Below are 23,247 nucleotides of genomic sequence, written 5' to 3' on the forward strand. Positions count from 1 at the left end.
GAACTCAAGGCTGTGGGTGCAGGCAGTGGTCCACCCCTGAAGAGCTGTAGGGGTGGCAAACGGCAGCCCAGCCAACCAGCTGTTAAATGTAACTGGATGGGGCTGTTGCAGAACCCAAGTTCAGCTGCTCGCCGCTCAGAAGGCCAGTACTCCAGGGACAAGTGTTGGCAGAAAAGGAAAAGTTGCTTTATTCAGGAGCCCAGCAGCCTGGGAAGATGGTGGGCTAGTGTCCTAAGACTGTCTCCAAGAGGCCGGTTGGGAGGCAGAGGTTTTAACAGCAACGTGAGGAAGGGGGACATGGGGTGTGTGATCAGCTCAAGCACAATCCTCAGATTGGTCGGCATCAACGTGAAGTTTTGAGCATCACTAATCTTCTGGTTTCAACCGGTTTGGGGCCCCTGTGCTTGTGGTCAGCAGTGTTCACCTAGTGGGGGTCTGCTTCCTGCAAAAACAACTTAAGAGTGTGTGTCAGACTTTTTTCTGTATCTTTCAGGGAACTGAGAGTTCAGTGATTCTGCTGGTTTATAGTCTGAATTGTTACTAGTTTCCTGGCCCAACAGTTATTCTTTGTTTCTACATGTTCACATTTCCTAATCATTTACCTTGAGCCAGTCTTTTGTGACTCAGGAGAGGCCTGGGAGACTAAAACTTTTCTATAAACAAGAGACAGGCGGAGGACATGGGCGGGGGTGTCTGTCCTGGGAAGGTCCCACAGGGTCCTGCTTGGTTACAATCCCCCCTTTTCTTTGATACTCCTCAGTCCTGAGGAGGGACAGCTGTGGAGCAAGGAAGTGAACAGAGTTTTGGATAGAGAGGTTAGTCATAAACTCAGCAGAGACACTCACTTTTAGGGGACTTGGTTTCGTAAAGGGGTCTGTCTCTGTCCTGGTGGATCCCCATCCCCACTAGAGAGAATTCATCATCTTGGAGATCGACACCCGTGGAAAGGATGGGGTATTGCCTCTTCATGACTTATGATGTGCTCCCTCCTAAGTTTTCCTACTCCAGCTTCTCAGTTCTCTTAGGTCCCAGAGATGGGGCAGTAGCTGTTGTCACCAGACCTGGCCATCAAGACATGCTAATTTCCAACACCAAAGTTAAAGGCCTGGGGTCTAGCCTGGGCCAGCCTCTTGCCAGCTGCATGATTGGCCAAGTAACGTAACTTCTCAGAGACTTGGCTTTTCCTCTGTAAACTAAAGATAATACCATCCCATGAGACTTTGATTGAATGAGACAATGGGTGTGAGGAAACCCACACTATAGTGCTTGGCAGTAAGTAGTATGGACTTAACAAATGATTATTCTTTTAATTATGCTCATTGATGATTTGGGAATTTCTGCTTTCCCCCGTGGTTTTTGTCATACCATATCACAAGTTTTTTTAGATGTCTCCAAAAATGTTTGGTAGAACAAAACTTGCCACTCCTATCCCCACAAACAAACAAAAAACCTGAAAGGGATTGTTTTTTAATTGTAGTAAAATACACGTAACATAAAATTCACTTTTTAACCATCTTCCAGTATACAGCTCAGTGACATTTGGTACATTCACAGTGTTCTGCAGCTATCACCATTCTTTAGTCCCGGAACGTTTTAATCACCATTAAAGGAAGCCCCATAGCTACACTGCATTCCCCAATCCCGTAGTCCTTGGCAACCACTAATGGGCCTTCTGTCTCTACGGACTTGCCCACTTGGGATACTGCATATATGTAGAAACCTATAATATGTTGTCTTTTGTGTCTGGCTTCTTCCATTTAGCACGATGTTTTCAAGGTTCGTTTATGTTACATTATGTGTCCGTATTTCATTCCTTTTAATTCCTGAGTAGTAGTCCATTGTATGGATATGCTGTTTTAGTCTGTTTGGGCTGCTGGAACAATCTACCACAGACTGGGTAGCTTATAAGCAACAGAAATTTATTTCTCACAGTGCTGGAGGCTGGAAGTCCAAGATCCGGATGCCGGCATGGTCGGAGGGCCCTCCTCTGGTCGGGAGGCTTGTCACTGTGTCCTCACATGGCAGAAGGGCCTGGGAGCTCTGGGGTCTCATTCGTAAAGGCACTAATTCCATTCATGAGGGCTCTGCCCCCAGGACCTAACAACTCCCAAAGGCCCCACCTCCAAAGACCATCACGAATTGGGCATTGGAATTTGAAAATACGAATTTGGGAAGTGGGGCACTTAGGCCCAGACCATAGCATATGCCACATGCAGTATACCCATTCGTCAGTTGATGGGCATTGGGTGGTTTCTACATTTGGCTATCGTGAATAAAATGCATAGCTGTGAATACGCTTGTGCAAGTTTTTGTTAGAATACCTGTTTTCAATTCCTTTGGGTATATAGCTAGGAGTGGAATTGCTGAATCATATGATAATTCTATGTTTAACTTTTCAGAAACTGCCAAACTATTTTCAACCATGGCTGGACCGTTTTAGATTCCTAGCAGCAATGCCCAAGGGTTCCAGTTTCTTCCAACACTTGTTATTTCCCAGTTTTTTTTTTTTTATTGTATCTATCATGATGGGTATGAAGTGGTATCTCATTGTGATTTGGGATAATTTTTATAGGACAGATTTTGTATGTGTCTGGACTGAAATTTTCTTACTAGTGTTCTTAAGCCTGTCATGTGGCAAAGCTACGAGAAAAACCACCTGAATGCAATTTCCAGTAGGAGACGGGCATAAGCGGCTTTTCCTGCATGGCCCCCGATGTGGCTAGTCACCGTGGCTCTGTGATCTGTCGTGTAGATAAACCATCTGCGGACGATCAGTGGCTAATTACAGGTGATGCCTTGTGCCTTGAACCTTCTCGCTAATTCTTTTCTTTTGGTTTTAGGGCTTTCCTCTGAGTCATCCAAAATGCTTTTAAAACGGATTGAATAAAAGCTGAGCCACCTGCCTGTGTGAGACTTCCATACTCTCTGCTCTGCTCTCTTCTGATGGCATTTTGACTACATCGAGGCCCAGGGACCCACAGCTCATGATGAGTGACGAGAAGAGCCTTGGGGTGTCCCAAAAATTGGTCTCACCTTCAAGGAGCACGAGTAGCGGCTCTTCCAAGCAGGGAAGCCGACAGGTAAAGGTTAACTAGTGCGCATTGTAAAATGCAAATTTAAATCAAGACATTTACCGATTAAATTGTGTACGTCTATTTGGGAATGCCTGCTTCTCAGTTTCAGAGCATTTCCTTATAGTCGTATCTTCATTATTTGAGAAGAGTAAATTTTACATAATTTTCGTAATGCAGCTTTTAAGAGTCTAGTGGATGGGAAGAGTTATATTTTGCTCTTTGCTCTATTTTAAAATTATTTTCTTCAATCCTTACAACTGTCCTGCAACATAGATATTAATATCTCTGTTTTCTCCACGAGGAAGCTGAGTCAGACCAACTGAGCTGTTTGCCCAGGGACACGCAGCTAGTCAGTGGCACCACAAGAAACCAAAGCTCAGTCTGTTTGACTCCAGAGCGCACACTTTCTTTCCACCCTACTCATCAAAACAAAAAAGCGAACAACCACTTCTCCAGTGGTTTTAATATCCTCCCGCCCTCCCCTTCCTTCCCTTTACCAAACCTTTTATGGCAGCTTCCAACCACCGCTTGTCCCGTGATAGCTTGGAGTCTCACCCGCTTTAATTCTCTAGTGGACGGGGAAGCAAGTCAACAGAGAAGTGGTCAAAAGGAGTTAAGTAGGAAGAAGGAAGAAGTGAAACAAAGGACTGAATAATAAACTCCTGAATGTATGTTGTTCCTTGGTTTCCTTTCTAAAAAAATCTCCGGTGGCAGAATTTGCCAGGTTTAGGTCCATGGCAGGAAATGCACATTAATCATTATAATTCTTCCACCTTCAGTTAAGGAGAGAGGGAGTGGACTGTCAAAAGCCGTGGGTTTACAACCAACCGAAGTGGTCTCTGAGCCTTTTCAGTGTCCGCTGGCTGTGTTGGCGTTGCCTTTCCTGCATGGGACGTGCTGGCCTAAATTGGCCCCAAGTCCTTGGCTCCAGATTTGGCAGCAACAACCAAGCAACCTCCCACCTCAGGCTCGTCCACACATTTATGACACATGTCACGGGTCTGTCCGTTTCCACGTTGCCTGGGACAGGGTGCCTGCCACTGCACAATGCTGCTTCATGGCATTAGTCTCTCTAATTCGAGATACATTAGGTTTTGCTGTAGGGATGTTTGGGGAGCCCTCCAAGATGTCCCCGGAGGGGCTGGGAAGAATAGTTTTCTCATCACTGTCATCACTTCCTTCTGGGATTAAAAAAATGACCAAAATTACCACTTGGCTAATGTATCATGGTTCCCTGGTAGTTCCAGGGTTATCTCGGATGCTAAGTATAGTGATGACACTGTGTTTCCAGTCACTTCACTGGAAAGTACGAGTTCAACATTGAAAACTTCAAGTTTTATATAATAAGAGATTTAATTTGAGGGATATTGAAATATAACTGATGAAGGTGATCTGTGCAACAACCTACTTGTTTTTAAAGCTCCAGATTAAAGTCATTTTTAGGTGGTTCTGTTCATTCCGTCTGGAGGAGAGGAGTCTGATGTTAACTTTATTGGCCATCTTCCTTAATGCTAGTTTTCTCACAGGCTTTGGAATTATGGTTTAGGACATCGTGAGTTTACTTCAATCTGTCTTTTCTCTGCACTCACCTCACCCTATCTAGGCATTTGCTGTTATCTCCTTTCTGCCTCTGATGACTGCAGTCTAGAGCCAGGTCTTATATTACGTCCACCATGAGTATCTAAGATCCACCACCAGGCCACCACACAGCATGGCTCAGGTCCTGGTTTTGAAGCCATGTCTGCCTCCTGCCAACTCCCTGGATAAGCAGGTTTTTAAAGCCCCCTCTCACTGTGGCGTGGGGCTTCCCCTTATAGTCCTCTGATTGCCAGCAGTGAGCCTAGCTCTGGTCTCAGCCTCTCCCTGGGGACATTTTCAGCTTCATTAGCCCACAAGGACTCTTGAACGCCTCTGTCTGCAGTGTCTTTTGCATTTCTAATTTGTGTCTGATCTATGAGATATTTAGTCTTTTTTTCCTTCAGTCCCACAGACATACAAAAAAAAAAACCCTACATGTTTATATCTTTGTATATTTTTGCTCTTTGGAGCTGGTGTGATGATAGGGAAGGGGCACTAAATGCACAAACTTACACAATACAGACCTTGGCTGAAAGAGTTGGTCTTCTTGAGTCGTTTTCATTTAAATTCTTGTCTACCATTGCCAGGTGACATTGAGAGTCTCTGTCTTCCAGCCACACTGGCTTTCTTTCAGTTCCTTGCACTAATTTGTCCTTGTCCTTGTTTCTTGAATTGAATTTGAACTTGTCCTTCCTGTCCCAGAGCCTACTGATATAAAATCCCAGACAGCTATTCATGTATGTGCTGGTGCCCCCCTTTCAGTATACCTATGCTAGAAGAGCTTGCTTACCGGAAGGACAAAATGATTGAGACCTGCATGTTATTATTTTTTTAATATTATATTTATTTTGTTTGTTGGGGTTTGTTTGTTTGTTTGTTGCCCTTTTTTTGGGAGGGGGAGGCAATTAGGTTTATTTATTTAGTTATTTTAATGGAAGTACTGAGGACTGAACCCAGGACCCTGTGCATGCTAAGCATGTACTCTAACCACTGAGCTATACCCTCCCCGCAACTGTGTGTTACTGTGATCTGTGTTTTCACTTTTACAAACTTGGACCTAAGACAGAGTTTACAATTTATGGCTTGGAAAACCCATTCTCATGGTTCTGCCATCTTTTAACTTAAATACTAGGGCTTTTGAAATTCTAAATATAGTATCCCTCATTTTGTAGTGTGGAACAGCCCATAAATATAATTTTATCAAGATAATTTGGGGAGGAACGTATGCCTAATGATTAGAACCTGAACTCTCGAGCTATGGTTCCACTCAAATAATTGGTTCTCTGACCTTAAACTCCCTAAGCCTCAGTTTTCTCATCAGTAACATCGAAATAATAATAGTTCTTTTCTCATAGGATTGTTGTGAGGATTAAAACTAAAGCATTGAATCAGTGCTGTATAGTGAGTGCTGAATTAGTATTAACATTCATTTTTATTATTTTAGTTGACATTAATTTGAACTTCATTCTTATTTGTGGAAAATCTAATTTTTCATAATGAATAGTTGTACTTTTTGCCCCCAGAAACTTTTACAGGCATCATACGTGTATCTCCCCATACCTCTTTAGTGTTGTACAAAAGTATACAATGTCTGTATGACTGTATACTTTTAAAATAAAAAGTACCTTACTTTATACACAGTAACAAAGTACTTTTAGGGAAGAATGTAATAGAATGTTAAATATTTGGGCTACATTTGATATCTTCAACAAACGGCCTAACCTATATCTGAAACAAGTGGGAAAAAAATCAGTGAATTCTTACCCTATTCTTTTCTGCTGGGCCTTGTCCCTGCATGGGTGTAAATGTTTTTCGCCTTTCCCAGTGCCAGCACCTGTTTATTGGTAGAAGCTGTTTAGAGCATGGTATTGAGAAGGATTCTGCAGTTGACTCTGGGTTCAGTGGGAAAGAGGGCCATGTTTTCAGCTATGGCTCGTGGGCACAGGCGGGGTGAGTGGCACATTTGTCACCCCTTAGTAATATTAGATGGTTGAAATCAGGAGATACTAGCTATGGGCTTTAGATTTGGCCACTGAGGGGACTTCAGGCAAGTGAAGTTCACCTCAGTTTTCCATCCATAAGATGGAGACAGAACTCACCTCCTGCTTCCTCTGCAGGGATGTTATGAGAAAATGCAGTATTTTTACTGGCTAACAGCCATTGAAACTCTTTGGAGAAAGGTCCTCTGTAAATTTGAGAAACAGTTACAGATGAGCCCCCTTTACTCTGTTCAGTTCCGGAGCCAGAATGGAGATGGCCTTGTTTCACGAGCCCTGACACTCTGCAGAGATCGCTCTGAAGTAGACCATCCTTCAGATGTAGTGCCTTTGCTGGATAGGAATGGGTTCTCCTTGAAGGAAATCTCAGCTGAAGGAACCCAGCTCATACAGAGTATAGGCTGTCGGGCCCCTCTGCCTGTCCTGCTCACACCTCGTCTGTGTGGTGCTCTCGGTCGGTCTCTGCATCACCGTTCCTCCCCAGCCTGGGTGTCGGCCCAGCTGCCGCCTTTCCCTGGACTGAGCGTATGAAACTGTTTCGCCCTTTTGAATTTTCTTGGAAAGGATCTTCATTTATTGCTTTAGCACTTTAAAAACAACTTTTATAAAAATAATATATGCCTCCTGTAAATCATTTCGAACACACATGCAATCTATGGGAATTGCAGTACTCAATTAAGTTACTTTTAAGTGGCTACTTGATAGGTCAAATAAAATGAAGGCTGAGAATGACCGTTGGTTGTAGAGGTCATGGGTGACCGTACCTGCTGAGTGGTTTCCCTCAAGTGCGGGCCTGAAAGGCTGTTTTGAGTCTTTTCATAAGAGGATGGGGACAGAGGAGGGTATCCCAGTTCTGCTGGGCCCCCAGACAGGAGCTGACAGAGGTCCTCACAAACGTTCTGTTTGGGAACCGTGAGTTGGCTAATGCCATGCTTAACACAGCTCTGTTCTCTCCCCCGTGGATAATTGTCTTTTGATTAATTCTTTGGCTGAAAGAGTGTGGGTTTCTTGAGTCCTGGGTCCTATTTACATACCTTTTGAGCTCTCACGGCTCTGGCACAGGGCTTTGCACATGACACATGCAAATTATTGGACTGGGTTGACTGAACACGAGCAGCAGATATCCCTCTTTCAAAGACAGGTTGGAATGTATGGCCAGGTACACAAGGGGAGGGGAGCAAGAAGTCACAAATTCCTCAGCGCCCTCACTCCACTGGCAAGCATATTATGAGGATCTCAAAAATGAACAAAGACCTGTCCGTCAAGCTTTTTTCTGGCAAATGATGAAATCTCTAAATGCTTTCTATGTACATGGGGTCTCTGAACAAACCACTCTGTTGGAAAGTATGGAACAGAAGTAAAGACTGCCTTTGTTGAAGCTGACCTGTGTTCACACTGGCTCTGCTTCTTGCTGGCTGGATGACACTGCCACGTTAGGGAAGACCTCTGAGTCTCAGTTTTTCAGCCATGAAATGTAGCTAATTTTGCTTCCTTTTGAGAACTAAGTGAAATAATGAACACAAAGTACGTAGGCTAGCACAGGGTAGACACTCAGTGAGCGTGGATTAAATTAATGAATGAATAAGCATATAGTTGCAAGGTAGAAAGACTTTCACGAAGCTCTGTACATATATTAAGTAGGTTAAGGGATGTTTAAGTCGAGGAGAGAATTGTTATTCCAAAACTTATGAAATATGAGTACCTTCCTCTTGTCTTTTTCCCACTGCCCCCTTATGTTTCCTTTGTAGAACTTTCAAAGTAACACATTTCAGAAGCCAGATTGTGCTGGAGATGAATGAATAGGTTTTCACCTTTTTGAAAGAGTTCTATATGCCCTATTTTTTACTTCTTCAACCACTATCCGTTGAGAATCTATTATTAAAAGACCATGAGCAGGGCGATGGGAAGCTATGGAGGACAGGACTGCTGAACAGAACACTACAAATAAGAAATCACCTCTCACTGGGAGGACTGTGGATTGTAAACGGAGCATAGCTTCCATTCTTTAAAAAAAAAAAAATGTGTTGTAGCATTCGCTGTATAAATTAGACATCCGGAAATGAATCCTTCCAAAATAATTGACAAATGCTTCACTCATGATTGTAGGTAATTTGAAATGGAGATCTCTATGGCTTAGTCTCCATACAATGATACAATTTATTCTCATTGCCCCTGTGTCCCTGGGGTAATCTAAAGTGGCCTTTGAGCTCTCCCAGGGTCACCTGATGACAGTGTATTTATTCAGGCCCTTAGATTATGCTGTACTCTGGGGAGCCCAGGCTGCCTGGGCTTCGTGCCAGAACCCATAAGTCACGGGAGTTGAATGGGAGATAATTTGCCAAGACGAAAAGAGTGAATTAAAGCTATAATGTTCAGGTGTTTTATAATTTCAGCTGCCTGAGTATTGAAAATACGTGGTACCACTTAACTTCTTTTAATTCATCATGTTTTTAGACACTGAGATTTGCCAGCTGCTTTTGGTAAGCATGGGCTGAATGAACACCACAAGAAAGACCCGGCAAGAAGGAGCGACTTGGGAATGGCATGATTGGGTCACGTTGTTCTGTGATGGTCACAGAAAATGAAAGGCAGCAAGCATGAGGTTGCCTGAGAGTCAGCCAGCCTGAGTGTAAATCTTGGGCTGTTTATAAGCTGTTTGACCTTGGGCAAGGTCCTTAACCCCTCTGTGCCTTGGTTCTTACAGGCTTGTGTCAGTTGCTTAGTTAGAAGACAGCCTGCACTTAGTAAGTGCTATGTAAGTGTTTGATGCATTACACCATTCACCTTCCAGAAGCAGGAGTCCCAGGAGCCTTCTAGCAGGAGGCTTCCTTTCAGCTGCCAGGCTGGTGGCATGATGCAGAGGCGGACAGCTTGGCTTCTGAGAGAAGGAGTCAGCAAGGAAGTCTAGACGTTAACAAGCATCTGATAGCATCTTACAGCTCATAGTATCCCTTCCTACTCTCCTTTGGAGTTTCAAAATGATCCAAAGAGGTCTGTATTTTTCCTACACTTTAGAAGGAAAATGTGGCCCAAATCAACTGCTGGTTCAGAGTCACACAGCTAATAAGTGGCTGAGGATCAGGCAACCATCTATTTGAAGAACACTGGTTTTCTTGAGATGCTAGAAGCCTTCTTTAGAAGTTAACTTAAGTTCCATGTGCCTTATGTACAAATGGTTGTTGTTTAAACAAACCTCCAGAAGCCAGCACCTCTATGACTATTGGGACAAGAGTCACATGGATGAGGGAAGGGAGGCAGCTGGAAGGATCCCTGAGGTCTGTTTGCCCAGAGTTGCTGTGTTCCGGTGGGCCCAACGGAGAAAAGTAACTGTATATTTCTGTCTTAGTTTTTCAGATCCCCCATTTCTGGGCCTTTTACTTCTCCTTACTGCCTACTTATTGGTTACACTTGTGTTTGTGACATGCACTGAAAGTAGGAAGGGCAAAGATACAAGATGCAATTCTCGATATCTTTCTGGTCTCCTAGAGTGTGGCTACTGTAAGAGGGCCCAGCAGGTGCAGGAGCTCAGGCCTCACCCCAGACCCACTAACCGTTTTGATAAGACCTTCAGTGAGCGGTATGCACGTTACAGCTGAGAACCCCCACCCCTACTCTGTTCTTCTTTTAATTACTCTTGCTACCAGGCTTGTTGGTGTCCAAAAAATCTTAACTGAAGAAGAAACAATTGACAAGAAGCAACAACTCCAAGTCTCAGTGATTGAAATGTGAGTCCAAAACCAGTCTGACATCAGTGAAAGCCATCATTATATTAACTGGAAACCTTTGATATGTATTTCCATGTGTTCATGGTATAGTCATAAAAGATGATATTGATGACCCTGAGGCTTTAGAAGATTACACATGCCTTCCAAATCATTAAAGACACGTTAAATTATGTTCCACGTGATTTAATGCTGGGCATTGCCTTGTGATTTTTAAAAACCTGATAAACAGGCTAAATAAATCATCAGAACAGCCCACTCTCCAGTCGTGCAGATAGAGACAACCGCAAGACTTCCTTCCACAACACTCTTCAGCGGCAGGAGGAATGAAAGCTTTACATCGTTTTCCATCCTGACATCGCTGCGAGGGCAGTGACTGAGGACCCACCGTCTGAAAGGTGCAGAGAAGGTGGACGCCGTGGAAACAGCTGTGCTGGAGGGAAGTGCTTTCATTTCGTGCACTCAGCAGTATGGAAATGAACTTTGCCAGCTCATGGGCATGAATAAATGCTTAGCTGCCTTTCCAGCCACAAAGCATCTTTCTATATTTGGCACTTTTAGACGTTCAGTAAAACAGACTGAATTTAATGCCAGATGACAGTGCCAGACTGTCTTCAGTTAAACTCAAGCACAGACCTTAAGAAGCTGCTTCCCCCAGACCCTGTCGTGTTTCTCTCTCCACCTGATGTTCGTGGTGAGCTTTAAGCCCCACACCCTCGGGGCAGGACATCAGCCCAGCCCTGTTGGGCTAAGTCAGCAGGGCCTTGACCTCCTGGGGGCCCAGGTCCACCCTGCTCTGTGTATCTGCGGGCATTCAGCTCAAGGTGCATGTCCTCCTCTTGGGTCACTGGGCGTGTGAAGCACAGCAGAAGCCACTCCTGACACCCGCTGCCTTTAGCCAAGAGAAATCGGCCTCCCTGCTTTTTTTCTGTCCTAAGTACCAATTCACTCCAATCCAGCACACAGCATTAAAGTCCCTGACCCCGAGGGCTCTGTAGGGCTCTTTTTATTTCCTCCTTCCTCCCCAGACTCACTTATTCAGTAGGTATTTATTTGGGGCCCCTATGTCACAGGTGGTGAGGTTATAAGAAATAAGCCCCAGTCCCTGTCCTCATGGTACCCACGTTCTAGCTGGGGAGACAGTGCAAGTAAGTGTTGTGTTAGTGCTGAGGAGGGAGAGAATTTCTGCCCCCAGCAGGAGGTGTGGGGCTACTTAAGATGTAGGTGGGGCAGATGTTCCGGATATAAAAAAGCGACAGAGCAAAGCCTTGGCAGTGTTAAAACACACAGGCTGATTTCCTGCCCGGGCAGGGGGACTGCAGGATGGGAGACCTGGCAGCTCTGCGCAGGGTCCCGACCTTGCTTGTCTCCATCCACGGGGCAGGGCTTCCTAACCCCTTCAGATCGCTTTGAATCTTGGCCACTTCCTGGATTCACCTGCCATTGTCCCCTGCCCCATGGCATTTCCTCCTCACTTATCATCAGAATGTACATATTTACATTACAGTAAAATATACAATGTGCTATAATATGTGACAGAATGATTGAACAGATTTTGCAGTCAGGTGACTTTACCACTTGGTAGCTTTATGGCATTGGGGAAGTCATCTAATTCTCTCTTTCTCAATTTTCACATTCAAAAAATAAAGATACTGATAAACCCAGCCTCTCAAGATTGTGCAAAGATTAAGGGCAATTTATTTGCACGCATAATTTTGAAAATATAAACGTAATGCTTTTCTGTCAATAAATGAAAATTCAAAGAAAGTGGTGGTAAAAGTATACATTACAATATGTAAAAGCCCAGACGTGACTGCACCAGAAGACATAATGAGGCGGTCAGATACATCTGTATGTAGGGTGACAGCTACTAACGCAGACCCATACGTGTTAATAACTCAAGTACTGCAGGTGGCACGGCCTTCAGTGACACAATTCTGCAAAATGGTGGGTGAGTCTTGGTAAAGCCCTAAATAGGAGGAAGCACAGTCTTCCCTCAGTATTCAGTAGTTGCCTCCCAAGAATTCAGAGTGTATAAAAACCATACAAAAATACTTCGATGAGTATATCAAACAGAGTTAAGCTCTATGCTCAAATAATTATAAATAGGTTTTCACCTACAAACTTGTCTCCTGGCACTTTGGAAAGTGTTGTGGATGTGGAACTTTTTCATCATGCAAGACTGAGGCATTTCAGGATATCTAACATCCTTGGTCCCCAGCCATCACTGTGACAGCCAAAAGTGCTCCCAAGATTCTGCAGCCTCATAGGGGACAGTACCACCACACTGAGAACCACTGGCTAGATGCTGGCTCTCTGGTTCAGCCTCATAACAAGGACGTGACAGATAAGGAAGTTGGGAGGGAGAGGATTTGAATGTTGAGACAGGAAAGGAGTTGGTTGCATTGCTTGCTTTCTCAGTCAAGGAGAGCCTTCATTTCTTAAATTGTACAAATCTAGCTCTTCCAACCTGCAAAGAGTTTTAAGTTCTGAGCTTGGTGGAAAATAAAATGAGGGGAAAAAAATAAATGCAAACCTCATTTGGCTTATTTACCTTGAGAGCCAACAAACCCAGTCTAATTCCCTGCCCTCCCAATTAGCTCATAGGTAGGCATACACTGTGTCTCAAGGGTTAAGGAGAAATCCACTTCTAACATGAATCCTTGAAACATTTTTGAAATTTAATCCTTGTTATCTTATAAAAAGACTACAGGTATGACCTTATTCCATTTTTTGTTTCAGTTTTGTAAAGGATGCAATAATGCTAATCTCTCTTGGCATTTGCATTTTGCACACTTGAATGTCTTGAGCAAATGTGCATGATGGTCTAGTATTAGCATTCTGTCTGTTGCCTTCTGCTTGAGTCTTAACAAATCAAAGGGGGCTTTGTTTCCTTAGAGTACTTTTCAGAAGATTTTGAGCCTTAGATTTTCAACTCACAGTGATCACACACACACACACACACACACACACACACACACACACACACACACACACACACACACACACACACACACCGTCTTTCACAAATGTGAATGTGCTGTATTTGATTTGTAAATAGGCATTTGGCCCAAAGATACTGAGCATACTTCAAATGCATGCTAATGGGTGATATTCCAAGAACATATTTATGTTACTTGCAGCCTTATTCCAGGATGCGTCCTATTCACAGGACAGCAAGTTAGGCCGCATGAGGAAATCAGAAGTGAGCAGGGCACTTAACACCCTTGAAGAGTCTGTCGTCCAGTAGGGGTGATAAAACCTCATATGTGTTATTATAAGATAGTGGTGCCATCGGAAGGGTAAGATGGAATACTGATGGCATCTCTGGGGATGAAATAGTACTTTCCTCTGAGGAAGGCTTCCTGGAGGAGGTGGCATTTTTAACTTGATGATTTTAAAGATTCATTAAAATCTTGACAGGTAAGATGCTAAATTTTGAGGACTGGCTTTCTGAGCTGAAATAAATAGGAGCAGAATTTGTGTGTGTGTGTGGTTCCCATCACTTAATAGTATGCATTCTCCACTTACTGTCTGGATGTAATTCAGTGACTTCAATAATTGGTAATAATTACTATAAATAAAATCTCATTTGACATCATGGCCTTTCTGAAAAAGCCCTCTAATTTATCAGCTGAATCTAAAAGAGCTCCCTTTTACAACTTCACATTCTGGGATACCACCACTATATTTGAAAACTCTGGAATGTACCTTTAACCTTATTCACAGTAAAATGCAGCCAGACATAAGGCAGATCTATCAGGATGGTTATATAAAGAGTTCAGCTGCTAAAGTCAGAAAGTGTTCTTGCTACGAGGTGTTTTCCATGTAATGGACTCGAGGACAATGCAAAAACGGAGCCAGAGCATCCAGGACCTCCTGTGGTTTCCTGCCCTCCCTATTAGACTGTTTCTTGGGACTTGGGTCTAATTGCTTCTGCTCCCGGGTTAACAGGGTCCATTTCCCAGCCCTTCTGGCTTCTTCCTGTACCACTTGCCTGTGGGCTGGAGATCTGACTACAAACAAGTCAGTCAACATGAAATTTGGCCCAGGGGACATACTTATCTCTTGAAGAGGTATCTGTACCCCAGTTTTCATTGCAGCATATTTACAATAGCCATGACATGGAAGCAATCTAAGTGCTCCTTGGATGGGTGAATGGATAAAGAAAATGTGAGATTCCATATATTCCATATGTATATATACATATACATAATGATTAATGTCCCACATTATTATGTCTGAATGATACATACATAAACAAAGTAGAAAATTATTCAGCCATAAAAAGGAAGGAAATCCTGCCTGTGTCGACAACATACATGGACTTTGAGGGGCATTATGCTAAGTGAAATAAATCATAGAAAAACAAATACTGTATGTTCTCACTTAGCATTCATAATGTAAGAAAGCCAAGCTCAAAAGAGTTGAATGGTGGCTGCCAGGGGTGGGGGTAATGGGGAGATGTTTGTCACATGGTACAAACTCAGCTCGCAGATGAATACATGCTGGGGATCTAATATACAGCATGGTGATTGTAATTAACAATACTATACTATGTGCTTGAAAGTTGGTAAGAAAGTAGATCTTACGTGTGCTCACCACACACAAGCAAAAACAGTAATCATATGAGGGAATAGAGGTATATCGAGTCACCACATTGTACACCTTAAACTTACATATGTTATAATGCCAGTAATATCTCAGTAAAGCTGGGAGGAAGGGAAAGACATGTTTGTCAAACTTAATTGCCCTGGGTGAGAAATGTTTTCTCTCTGATCTGGATGGTAGTTACTGAATATATAGGTGTATATACTCATCAAGTTGCAGCCTTAAGAATTGTGCGTTTCATGTATGTTATACCCCAATAAAAATGTAAAAATAGTAATAACAATAAAAACCACTGTGGTGTTGCCAGTTTTGGTCTATCTTGCAGTAATTTCACAATGCTTGATGCATTTTAAAATATTTTAAAAATAAATTTTTAGTGTTTTTCTTTAGTATTCCTTTAAAAATTCTTTTTCAGCCAATTAGTTGAAATAACCTAGAATTTGAAGATATTGTGACTAAATTAGTATTTCAGCCAACATGTCCTGTTTACCAACTTGCATCTAATCTCACCTTTTCAGCCAATTTTCCCAGACATGCCACCCCTCCTGCCGAACTTCCATCTGGATGTCTATAGCTTTTGGTTAAAATTCAGGCTGAAGCCTAGTGGTGAGTGAAGATAACTGATGATGTCAAAGGGAACAAAAATACAACTTACGGTAAAATCTTTACCTTTAGCTGCAGTTGCCAAGGTTCAAGCACCAAAAGAGAGAAAAACAATCCCTTCTGAGAGTTTTGAAAAACAACAACAAATTTGATGCCACTCAATTATAGCATTAAATCTATAAAATCCAAGAGCTGTACATAAATTAATGAATTTCTTCTCCCCAACAAACTCAGGCAATCTCATCATCTTGGATGGATTTACCAGTGAAATTAATTGCTCCTTAAGGTTACTATTTTTTTCAGTAACTTTGAACTGAACTGTTTTGTTGGAACAGGACAGCTGGGAAGTGGTGGAAGGACTGAGGGGAGAGATGAATTACACCCAGGAGCCACCAGTCCAGAAAGGATTTTTGCTGAAAAAGAGGAAATGGCCCTTGAAAGGCTGGCACAAGGTAAGACACTGGCCTGGGCCTCACCTTCACTGTACCCACATTCCCCAGTCAGTACCCAGTTCTCAGGCACTTACATTTAATTTGAAGTTGAACACTGAGACCAAGGGAAGGATGTTTAAACTGAATGTCTTCATGAATTCCACTTTCTTCCCCACAGAGATTCTTCTATCTGGACAAAGGAATCTTAAAATATGCCAAGAACCAAACCGACGTAAGTGGTCTTGGTAATCTGGTATGCTACAGAGGGATTCGGAAGGGCCAGTGGTTGTCAGCTCATGGATGAGACTGTGCACATGGGGGACTGCGTTTCTGTAAACTGGAAACCACGGAGGGGTGATGGTTCCCTCGCATAGAACAGAGGTGCCTGCTCCCCACTGTCCCAGCTCTGGGTTCTGGGTGGGCTCAGCTCACCTACCAAGTGGAGGTGTGGGGGCCCCTCTTAGCACCCTGCTTGGTTTGCAGGTGTGTGTTCAGGTCTCAGGGTTGTCCTGTAGGGGTCTCTGGGTGGAGGAGACCTCTTCGCAGTAAGATAACAGATAACCAGACACAGGGCAGCTCCCTCCCAGGATTACCAGGACAGAGGGGTTTGGTGGAGAAGGCCCTTGGTGTAGGTGCCATGAGGTTCCCCTTTGGGTTCCCACTGGGCAGGCGGTCCCCAAGGGCCCGGGATGACTGTTAGTCTTGCCCTCATCGGGCCCTTCTCTCCTGTCTTCTTCTCCTCGCCTCTCTCACGGCGCTCACCTTGTTGGGTTGCCTGCAGAAACCTGGCATCAGGCCTGACCACAGTGGCCTGTCTCAGCATCCTCTCTCCTCTCTGTAAATCACTTCCAAATGCATTTAGACACCTGGAGACAGCGTGGTTAACAGGTGAATCCCATGCTGTGGAAGTTGGGGCGGGGTGCTAACCCTCTCATGGTTTCCTCGCCTTCCTGCCTCCTCTCTTAGCAATGCGTAACCTCCTTGTTACTTAACACTCTGTGATTCGGCTCCTCATCGGTAAAAGGGAGAGATGCTTCTGACCTCACAGGTTAAATAGGATGATGCATGTACAGTACTCAGCGCAGCACCGGCTCACACGAAGTGCTTGAGAAGTCGTGGTTATTGTGTTTACTCTTTCTTGGTGGATGTGGAAGGGCAGCAGAGGGAGGGAGCGTCAGAGATGTTCCTACTGTTTTTAACACCGTGGTTCTCAAGTGGCCTCCCTGGTGCTGCCTCTGCAGATTGAGAGAGAGAAGCTGCATGGCTGCATTGACGTCGGGCTCTCGGTGATGTCTGTAAAGAAGTCCTCCAAATGCATAGACCTGGACACCGAGGAGCACATTTACCATCTGAAGGTGAGACTGCTTCCCAGGTGCTGTCTCCCACCGCATGGAGTTCCTTTATGTTGCAAAGGGATTGTCAGTTATAGCACCATTGATGATGCCTTTTGAATCTCAAAACATCCAGCCAACATGTAGAAGATCTTCATTGTGCAGGTACTCCTGGTGGACACTATAGACATTTGGATGGGCTGTTCTTCCTTGTGTAGGACTGTCTCTCAAACTGAAAGCTTAGCATCATTGTCCTTCATCCCCTAAATACCCCTCTTCCCTGTGATTGTGACATCAATAACCAAAAAAAATCACATTCCCAAATACAAAACCCTTCTGCCCCTGGGCAGTACCATCTTTAGTGAAAAACCATTTACTGTAGGTTAAAATACGTTCCCAGAAATACAATATAACATTTAGTCTGTGAAACCCCGTCTGACAACTTCAGCTAATTTTACAGGGATTCCATTAAAATTCTCATATTGCAATGAATGTCAAGAATTTCTCCCCTAAATATGGGCCTCCAAGTAGTGTCTCTGAAAACTGCTAAACCACCCTCTCCTGCCCCTTCTCCTGCAGGTGGTATAGACAGTTAAAAGCACGGAGCAAGAGCTCTGCAGATCCAGATCTGGTTCAAGTCTCAGCCTGGCTGCTTTCGGTCTCGGGAAGATTATTTAATCTCTGAAAGTCTCAGTTTTGTCACCCTTGCCCTGACAGTGGGGATTATTACAGTGCTTACCTTGTAGGGCCACACGTAGGAAACTTGGTGTAGTGTCTGGCCCACAATAAACTCGGTAAGTTTAGTTACTGAGTATAATTCATAGGTGATACCCGAGTGTCAGAAATTGAGAAAATGTGGAGTCCTTTCTTACTTGGGCAAATTCTTTGGAACATTGGGAATGGGGGCTGAGGGTTGGGAAAATAAAAGCTTGAGATCATGAGCTCCATGTCTTACTGTGTCCCTGTACCCCCCCCCCCCCAGGGCATGTCTGTGGTACTTGGGCAAATACGTGCCTAACACGTATGTGTGGCTGATTGACTGCCCGAGACAGTCAAATCCATACTGTCTCCCAGCCTAGGCCCCTGTGCCCATGGATGTAGTTAACTGTGAAGCAGGGTTTCTCACCCTCGGCACATGTACACGGTGAGCTGGAGACTGCTGTGGGGGCCTGTCCTGTGCACGGTGGGATGTTGACTGGCATCCCTCGCCTTCACCCGCTTGATATTGGTAACAACCCTCCTCTAGTTATGACAACCCAAAAAATGTCTCCAGATGTCCCCGGAGTGGGGGTGGGGGGAGGGCAAAGCACCCTTGGTTGAGAACAACCAGTGTGAATTAAAGGAGGGAGAGACCTATGATCTTAAAAAAATTATAAGAAATATGCCCCACCCAACCCCACTTCAATGGTCAACCTCCTCTCTAATAGTTTAGGTTACTTCTCCATGTCCTTCCAGCAATTCTTAGTTCTGTGTATTGACATGCTCAGGAAATAATAGGTTCTTATTCATCCGCTATTAAAGTTAACAGAGTAAAAGCAATAATTCCTAATTTTTAAAGAACGAGAATGGCTTGGAATGTATCAGATACTACTACTGTGATAAACACAGCTTACCATTTCTCTGTGTTGATTCATTTTAAGTTCTGTTTGTGTCTTTTGTTCGTCCTTTGGGCCATCAGCTGTGACTGTTGGGGCAGGGGCGTGGAGTTACTGAGGATCTTTGACAGCCTCGAAGTTGGGCAGTTTTTAATGTGGGCCAGCCAGTCCCAGTCTCTTACTTTATTACAGAGGGGGTCTGGGCAGCAGAGAGTTAAGTGGCTGTATTCCCGTGGTCCTGTAACTACCCGAGGGTCTGGAACAAAACTCTGGTCAGTTATTTAATTAATAAAGTGCTTTTATTCTTCTACCTTGTTTAACCAATAAGAAATGAGTTGAAGTGAATGCTCTGGGCACTGATTTTTAATGGCCTCTGATAGTAGATCAGTGCAAAGGATGATACAAGTTTCCTGAAAAATGCCCATTAATAACATTCGGAAATGAAATACATTTCAAGAACATAATTTAAGGGAGACAAATAGATGTGAGTATTCTTCTACCTGTAAACGACACATCCAATAGCACCTGGAAGGGTTTTAAGTCTTGTATGTACATCTAATCAACACTACAAACATGAGAGCCAACTGAATGCTTCCTAAATGAAGGATGTCACTGATGTTTATTTCCACATCCTTGCTCTTAGCAGCGGCATTAGTAAAGATGTTTAACTAGATTAACCTGGGTTTTTCCTCTTGGAAGTTAACCTACCATGCATCCTTTTGGGGTCTTTTAAATTGCTAATTCATGAGTCTCTGTGTTCTCATATATGGATATCTATCATTTTTCATTTTGAGAATATTAATACACCATCACGCACAGAAATATTGACTATTAAGCAGTGTCTATGGTTCATAGGTGCTTGTTACATTTTTTAGTACTTTTATGCACATTTGAAATATTTTATGATAAAGTTACCAGATATAAACATACTTTTCATGGAAATTAGACATTGATGGTCACTCACTGGAGAGAGTGGCTAAAAATTTCTGTATGTGTATTTGAAAAATCCTGGAAATCACTGGTAATACTTTATCAGACTTTTGTTTTCTATTTATAAGAGTGGGAGAAATGTTCTTTTAAATAACCTTCACAGTGATTAATATATATCCCTTAGCAATGTATTTGTTGTCAGAGAAGATTAACAAGGTTAAAATATTTTAAGAAGAATTTACTAATTCATTCCAGGTTGGAGACGATTTATCTAAAAAGTCTGAAGTACAGAAGAGGTTTTTTAAAAAAAATGGTGCTAATATTTTCAGTAGGAATAGGAGAAACTGGGACAAGAGAACTTGGAAATATTTTAAATATATATTTTTAAATATAAAGATAAATATAAATTTCAGCCTATTTGTTGTTTAATATTTTCTAATAATAGCATAACAATTGGACTCTTTCATCGAATGCTTGAAGGTAGAATTTATGGAGACCATTTTTACTCTCCACCTCCTCCTCAGATTTGTTCCATAGACTACATAATGTAAACGAAGGCAATAAACTGAGATTTCCACACTTCTACACATGCCAACCTGAAGAGATGGCAGGAGTGACCTCGATGTGTTGAATAATTAATTGTTCCCTAGAGTGAGTGTTTGCATCTTTCGATCTAACACAATCTAGGTAAAGTCAGAGGACGTCTTTGATGAGTGGGTATCCAAACTCCGCCACCACAGACTCTATCGTCAGAATGAGATCGCCATGTTTCCGCATGACGTTAATCACTTTCTCCCAGGAGCTACGGTCACAGATTCCCCACCTGGGGTCTTGGACTCCATTTCAAGTAGGAAGGTAAAGATCCGGGGAGGAGCAGGGTACGCTTGAGCTGGGACCTCATAGTCCCTGCGTCCACTCGACCGGAACCCGGGCCAGAGGAGCATCTGTTAATGCTGGGACAGAGCCTGAAGGACCGCACGTTGGGAGGGAGCTACTGTCCCTGAATGCTCCAGCTTTCTCTTGACCAGCTTGACTCTGGTTTGTTTATCTGGTTGTAAAATGCAGAAGATACATTTACAGCCATACAGAATTGTAAAATATTTCCCAGCATTGATGTCATTATTTCTGTATGATTATCACTTGACAAGAGGAGAAATCAGGGTCTGCAGTCCAAGGCCTCGTGGCGTGGTATGGCCATGCGGGGTGACAGCCGGAGGCCTCGGGCTCGCCAGTGGAGCGCTTTGCTAGAAGCCTCTTGCTCGTTATGGGCAGATGGCTTCCATTAGCGACTAGCCCACGTTGTTTTCCTTTACCCTAAAGCGTTCCCACCGGGCTCTGTTTTCATTTATAATGTGCTTTTGTCATGTGTGGAACAGCGTAGCAGTATATCAAAGCAGAATTCACTTCAAACTGGAAGCAATCTATCATTTTCCGGTGGTGGTGAGACACGAGTTCCATTATGGTTGCAGTCTTCAGAGGACATGGAAAAATGCTCAAAAGGTAGAGTGACTTGAAATCTCTGCTGCTTTGTGTCAAATCCTCTGCTCTTAGATTACACTGGTTTGGTGTTTACACCCCGGATGAATGTGTACTCTTCCCCTTTGCTGGTCTGCAGTCCCTGTCGTATTTTGCTAATGACGTCTGCACTCGTGATTCACAAAAGACACTTTCCTTGCAGAGTTTTACATCTTCCCCTGGGTGTGTGTGCAGACTAGTTTCCATTTCTGCTCTTTAAGTGCGATGCCTGATTTCCATGTGGCCTACTAAATCACGGTCTCCGGGGGTGGGGTCTGCACAGTTCGTTACATTTTTAAGAACCACAAATGATCCTGATTCACATCTAAGAATTTAAATCACTGAGGTGAATGGGTGAACCAGATGGAGATCCCCACCAAATAGGTGTTCTCTACCCTGGCTGCATATTAGAATTGCAGAGAGCTTTTAAAATGCATGCCCAGGCCTCTCTCCCAGAGTCTCGTCAGGTTAGTGTGGGGTGGGGCCCTGACATCACGAGTTTTCTGCAGTTCCCCCAAGTGATGCTCATAAAGAGCCAGGGTTGTGATTTCTTGCTAAAAAGGAGCTCAAAGTTCTCAATATAATTAGCTAAGTATCACTCAGGGAACTAGAAAAAAAAAAAGTCACCAATAGGATTGGGGGTGTTCTAATTTAATTGTCTTGGCATGGGACTTGGGCATAGGTAATTTTTAAAGTTTCCCCAGTATATTTTAAAGTGTAGCCACAATTGAGAACCACTATCAGAGAAAGATGACTGGTGGTAGCCTTGAAAACTGCACTTCCTCTGTTGAATGCAGGTATTATCACACCTGGGGCCGTATACGTTTTGCCCTCCCCATCAATATGAGCGTTATTTTGGGACAGTGCTCCCTGAAGTGTTGTCCCTGGACCAGCAGCATTGGCCTGGCCTAGGAACCTATTTGAAATGCAAATTCTCAGGCTCAACACAGATAGACTGAATCAGAAACTGGAGAGTGGAGTCCAGTGATCTGTGGTTTAACAGGTTCTCCAGGTGATTCTGATCATACCAAGGTGTGAGAGTCACTATCTTCAGGCATTTGGACCTGATTTCTCAGCAGAAATAGACACCATCATCCAATGAACAGCAAATTGAGGACTAGCTTTTGAGTTAGTGACCCAGGAACTGACCTGAGGATCCTTGTAAGTCCTCTCAGGTCAAACTGTAGAGGATCACCATGGTCCTTGTGCAGGTCCGTGATCCACAAAGTTATCCTTAGAGACCAATACAACCTTCATTTTCATTTTGTTCATTTAACTTGTATTGGGTCCTTATACTCGCATAGTGGCAGCCCAGAATTGCAACACTAGAAATAACAATGTTGGTGGTGGTGATGCTGCTGATGATGGTGGCTGATTTGTTTAGTGCTTACAATACTCTGGGTACTCTAAAAGTACTCTGCATATATCATCTCACTCAACTCACAACTGTCCTGTGAGCTAGGTATATAATTACCCCTGTTTTCCAGACAAGGAGGAGACACAGAGAAGTGATGTAACTTGCCCAAGATACACCATTCATTACATTCAAAATGAGGCAACCTGGTTCTCTAGATCTATGCCCTTAACCATAGCAATCTACTGCCTCTCCTGTAAAAAAGGAAGTAAAATTTCCTATCCTTACATATGTAAAAGCAAATGTAGATAAATGAGAAAAGTAGCTGGTGCTGGAAGAGTGACGCTTGAAAGCAAGATGAGTGTGTCTGAACCCTCCTCTCGCTTTTCTCCCCCAGACCTGGCACACTGTCATGCCTGCCTGGTGGAGATGAGCCAGCTCCTGCAAAGTATGGACGTCCTGCATCGGACGTATTCAGCGCCAGCTATCAATGCCATCCAGGTTAG

The 23,247-nt window shown here is 43.5% G+C and overlaps 1 protein-coding gene across 6 annotated transcripts in view; it reads left to right on the forward strand.

Moving 5' to 3' along the window:
- Positions 1-23,247, forward strand: part of OSBPL3 (oxysterol binding protein like 3) — a 162,123-nt gene that overhangs the window by 82,454 nt on the left and 56,422 nt on the right. For 5 of the 6 annotated variants that reach the window (XM_074367333.1, XM_074367332.1, XM_045505663.2 and 2 more), the window contains 7 exons: positions 2,841-3,080; positions 15,921-16,037; positions 16,195-16,248; positions 17,258-17,371; positions 20,560-20,727; positions 21,249-21,372; positions 23,139-23,242. In XM_074367333.1, coding sequence (XP_074223434.1) covers positions 2,985-3,080; positions 15,921-16,037; positions 16,195-16,248; positions 17,258-17,371; positions 20,560-20,727; positions 21,249-21,372; positions 23,139-23,242 — 777 coding nt within the window. In that variant the 5' untranslated portion in view covers positions 2,841-2,984. The remainder of the gene's footprint in view (positions 1-2,840; positions 3,081-15,920; positions 16,038-16,194; positions 16,249-17,257; positions 17,372-20,559; positions 20,728-21,248; positions 21,373-23,138; positions 23,243-23,247) is intronic. The other variant, XM_074367335.1, reaches the window with a different exon arrangement.

The sequence above is a fragment of the Camelus bactrianus genome, chromosome 7 (genome assembly GCF_048773025.1).
Source record: "Camelus bactrianus isolate YW-2024 breed Bactrian camel chromosome 7, ASM4877302v1, whole genome shotgun sequence".
Classification (NCBI taxonomy): Eukaryota; Metazoa; Chordata; class Mammalia; order Artiodactyla; family Camelidae; genus Camelus; species Camelus bactrianus.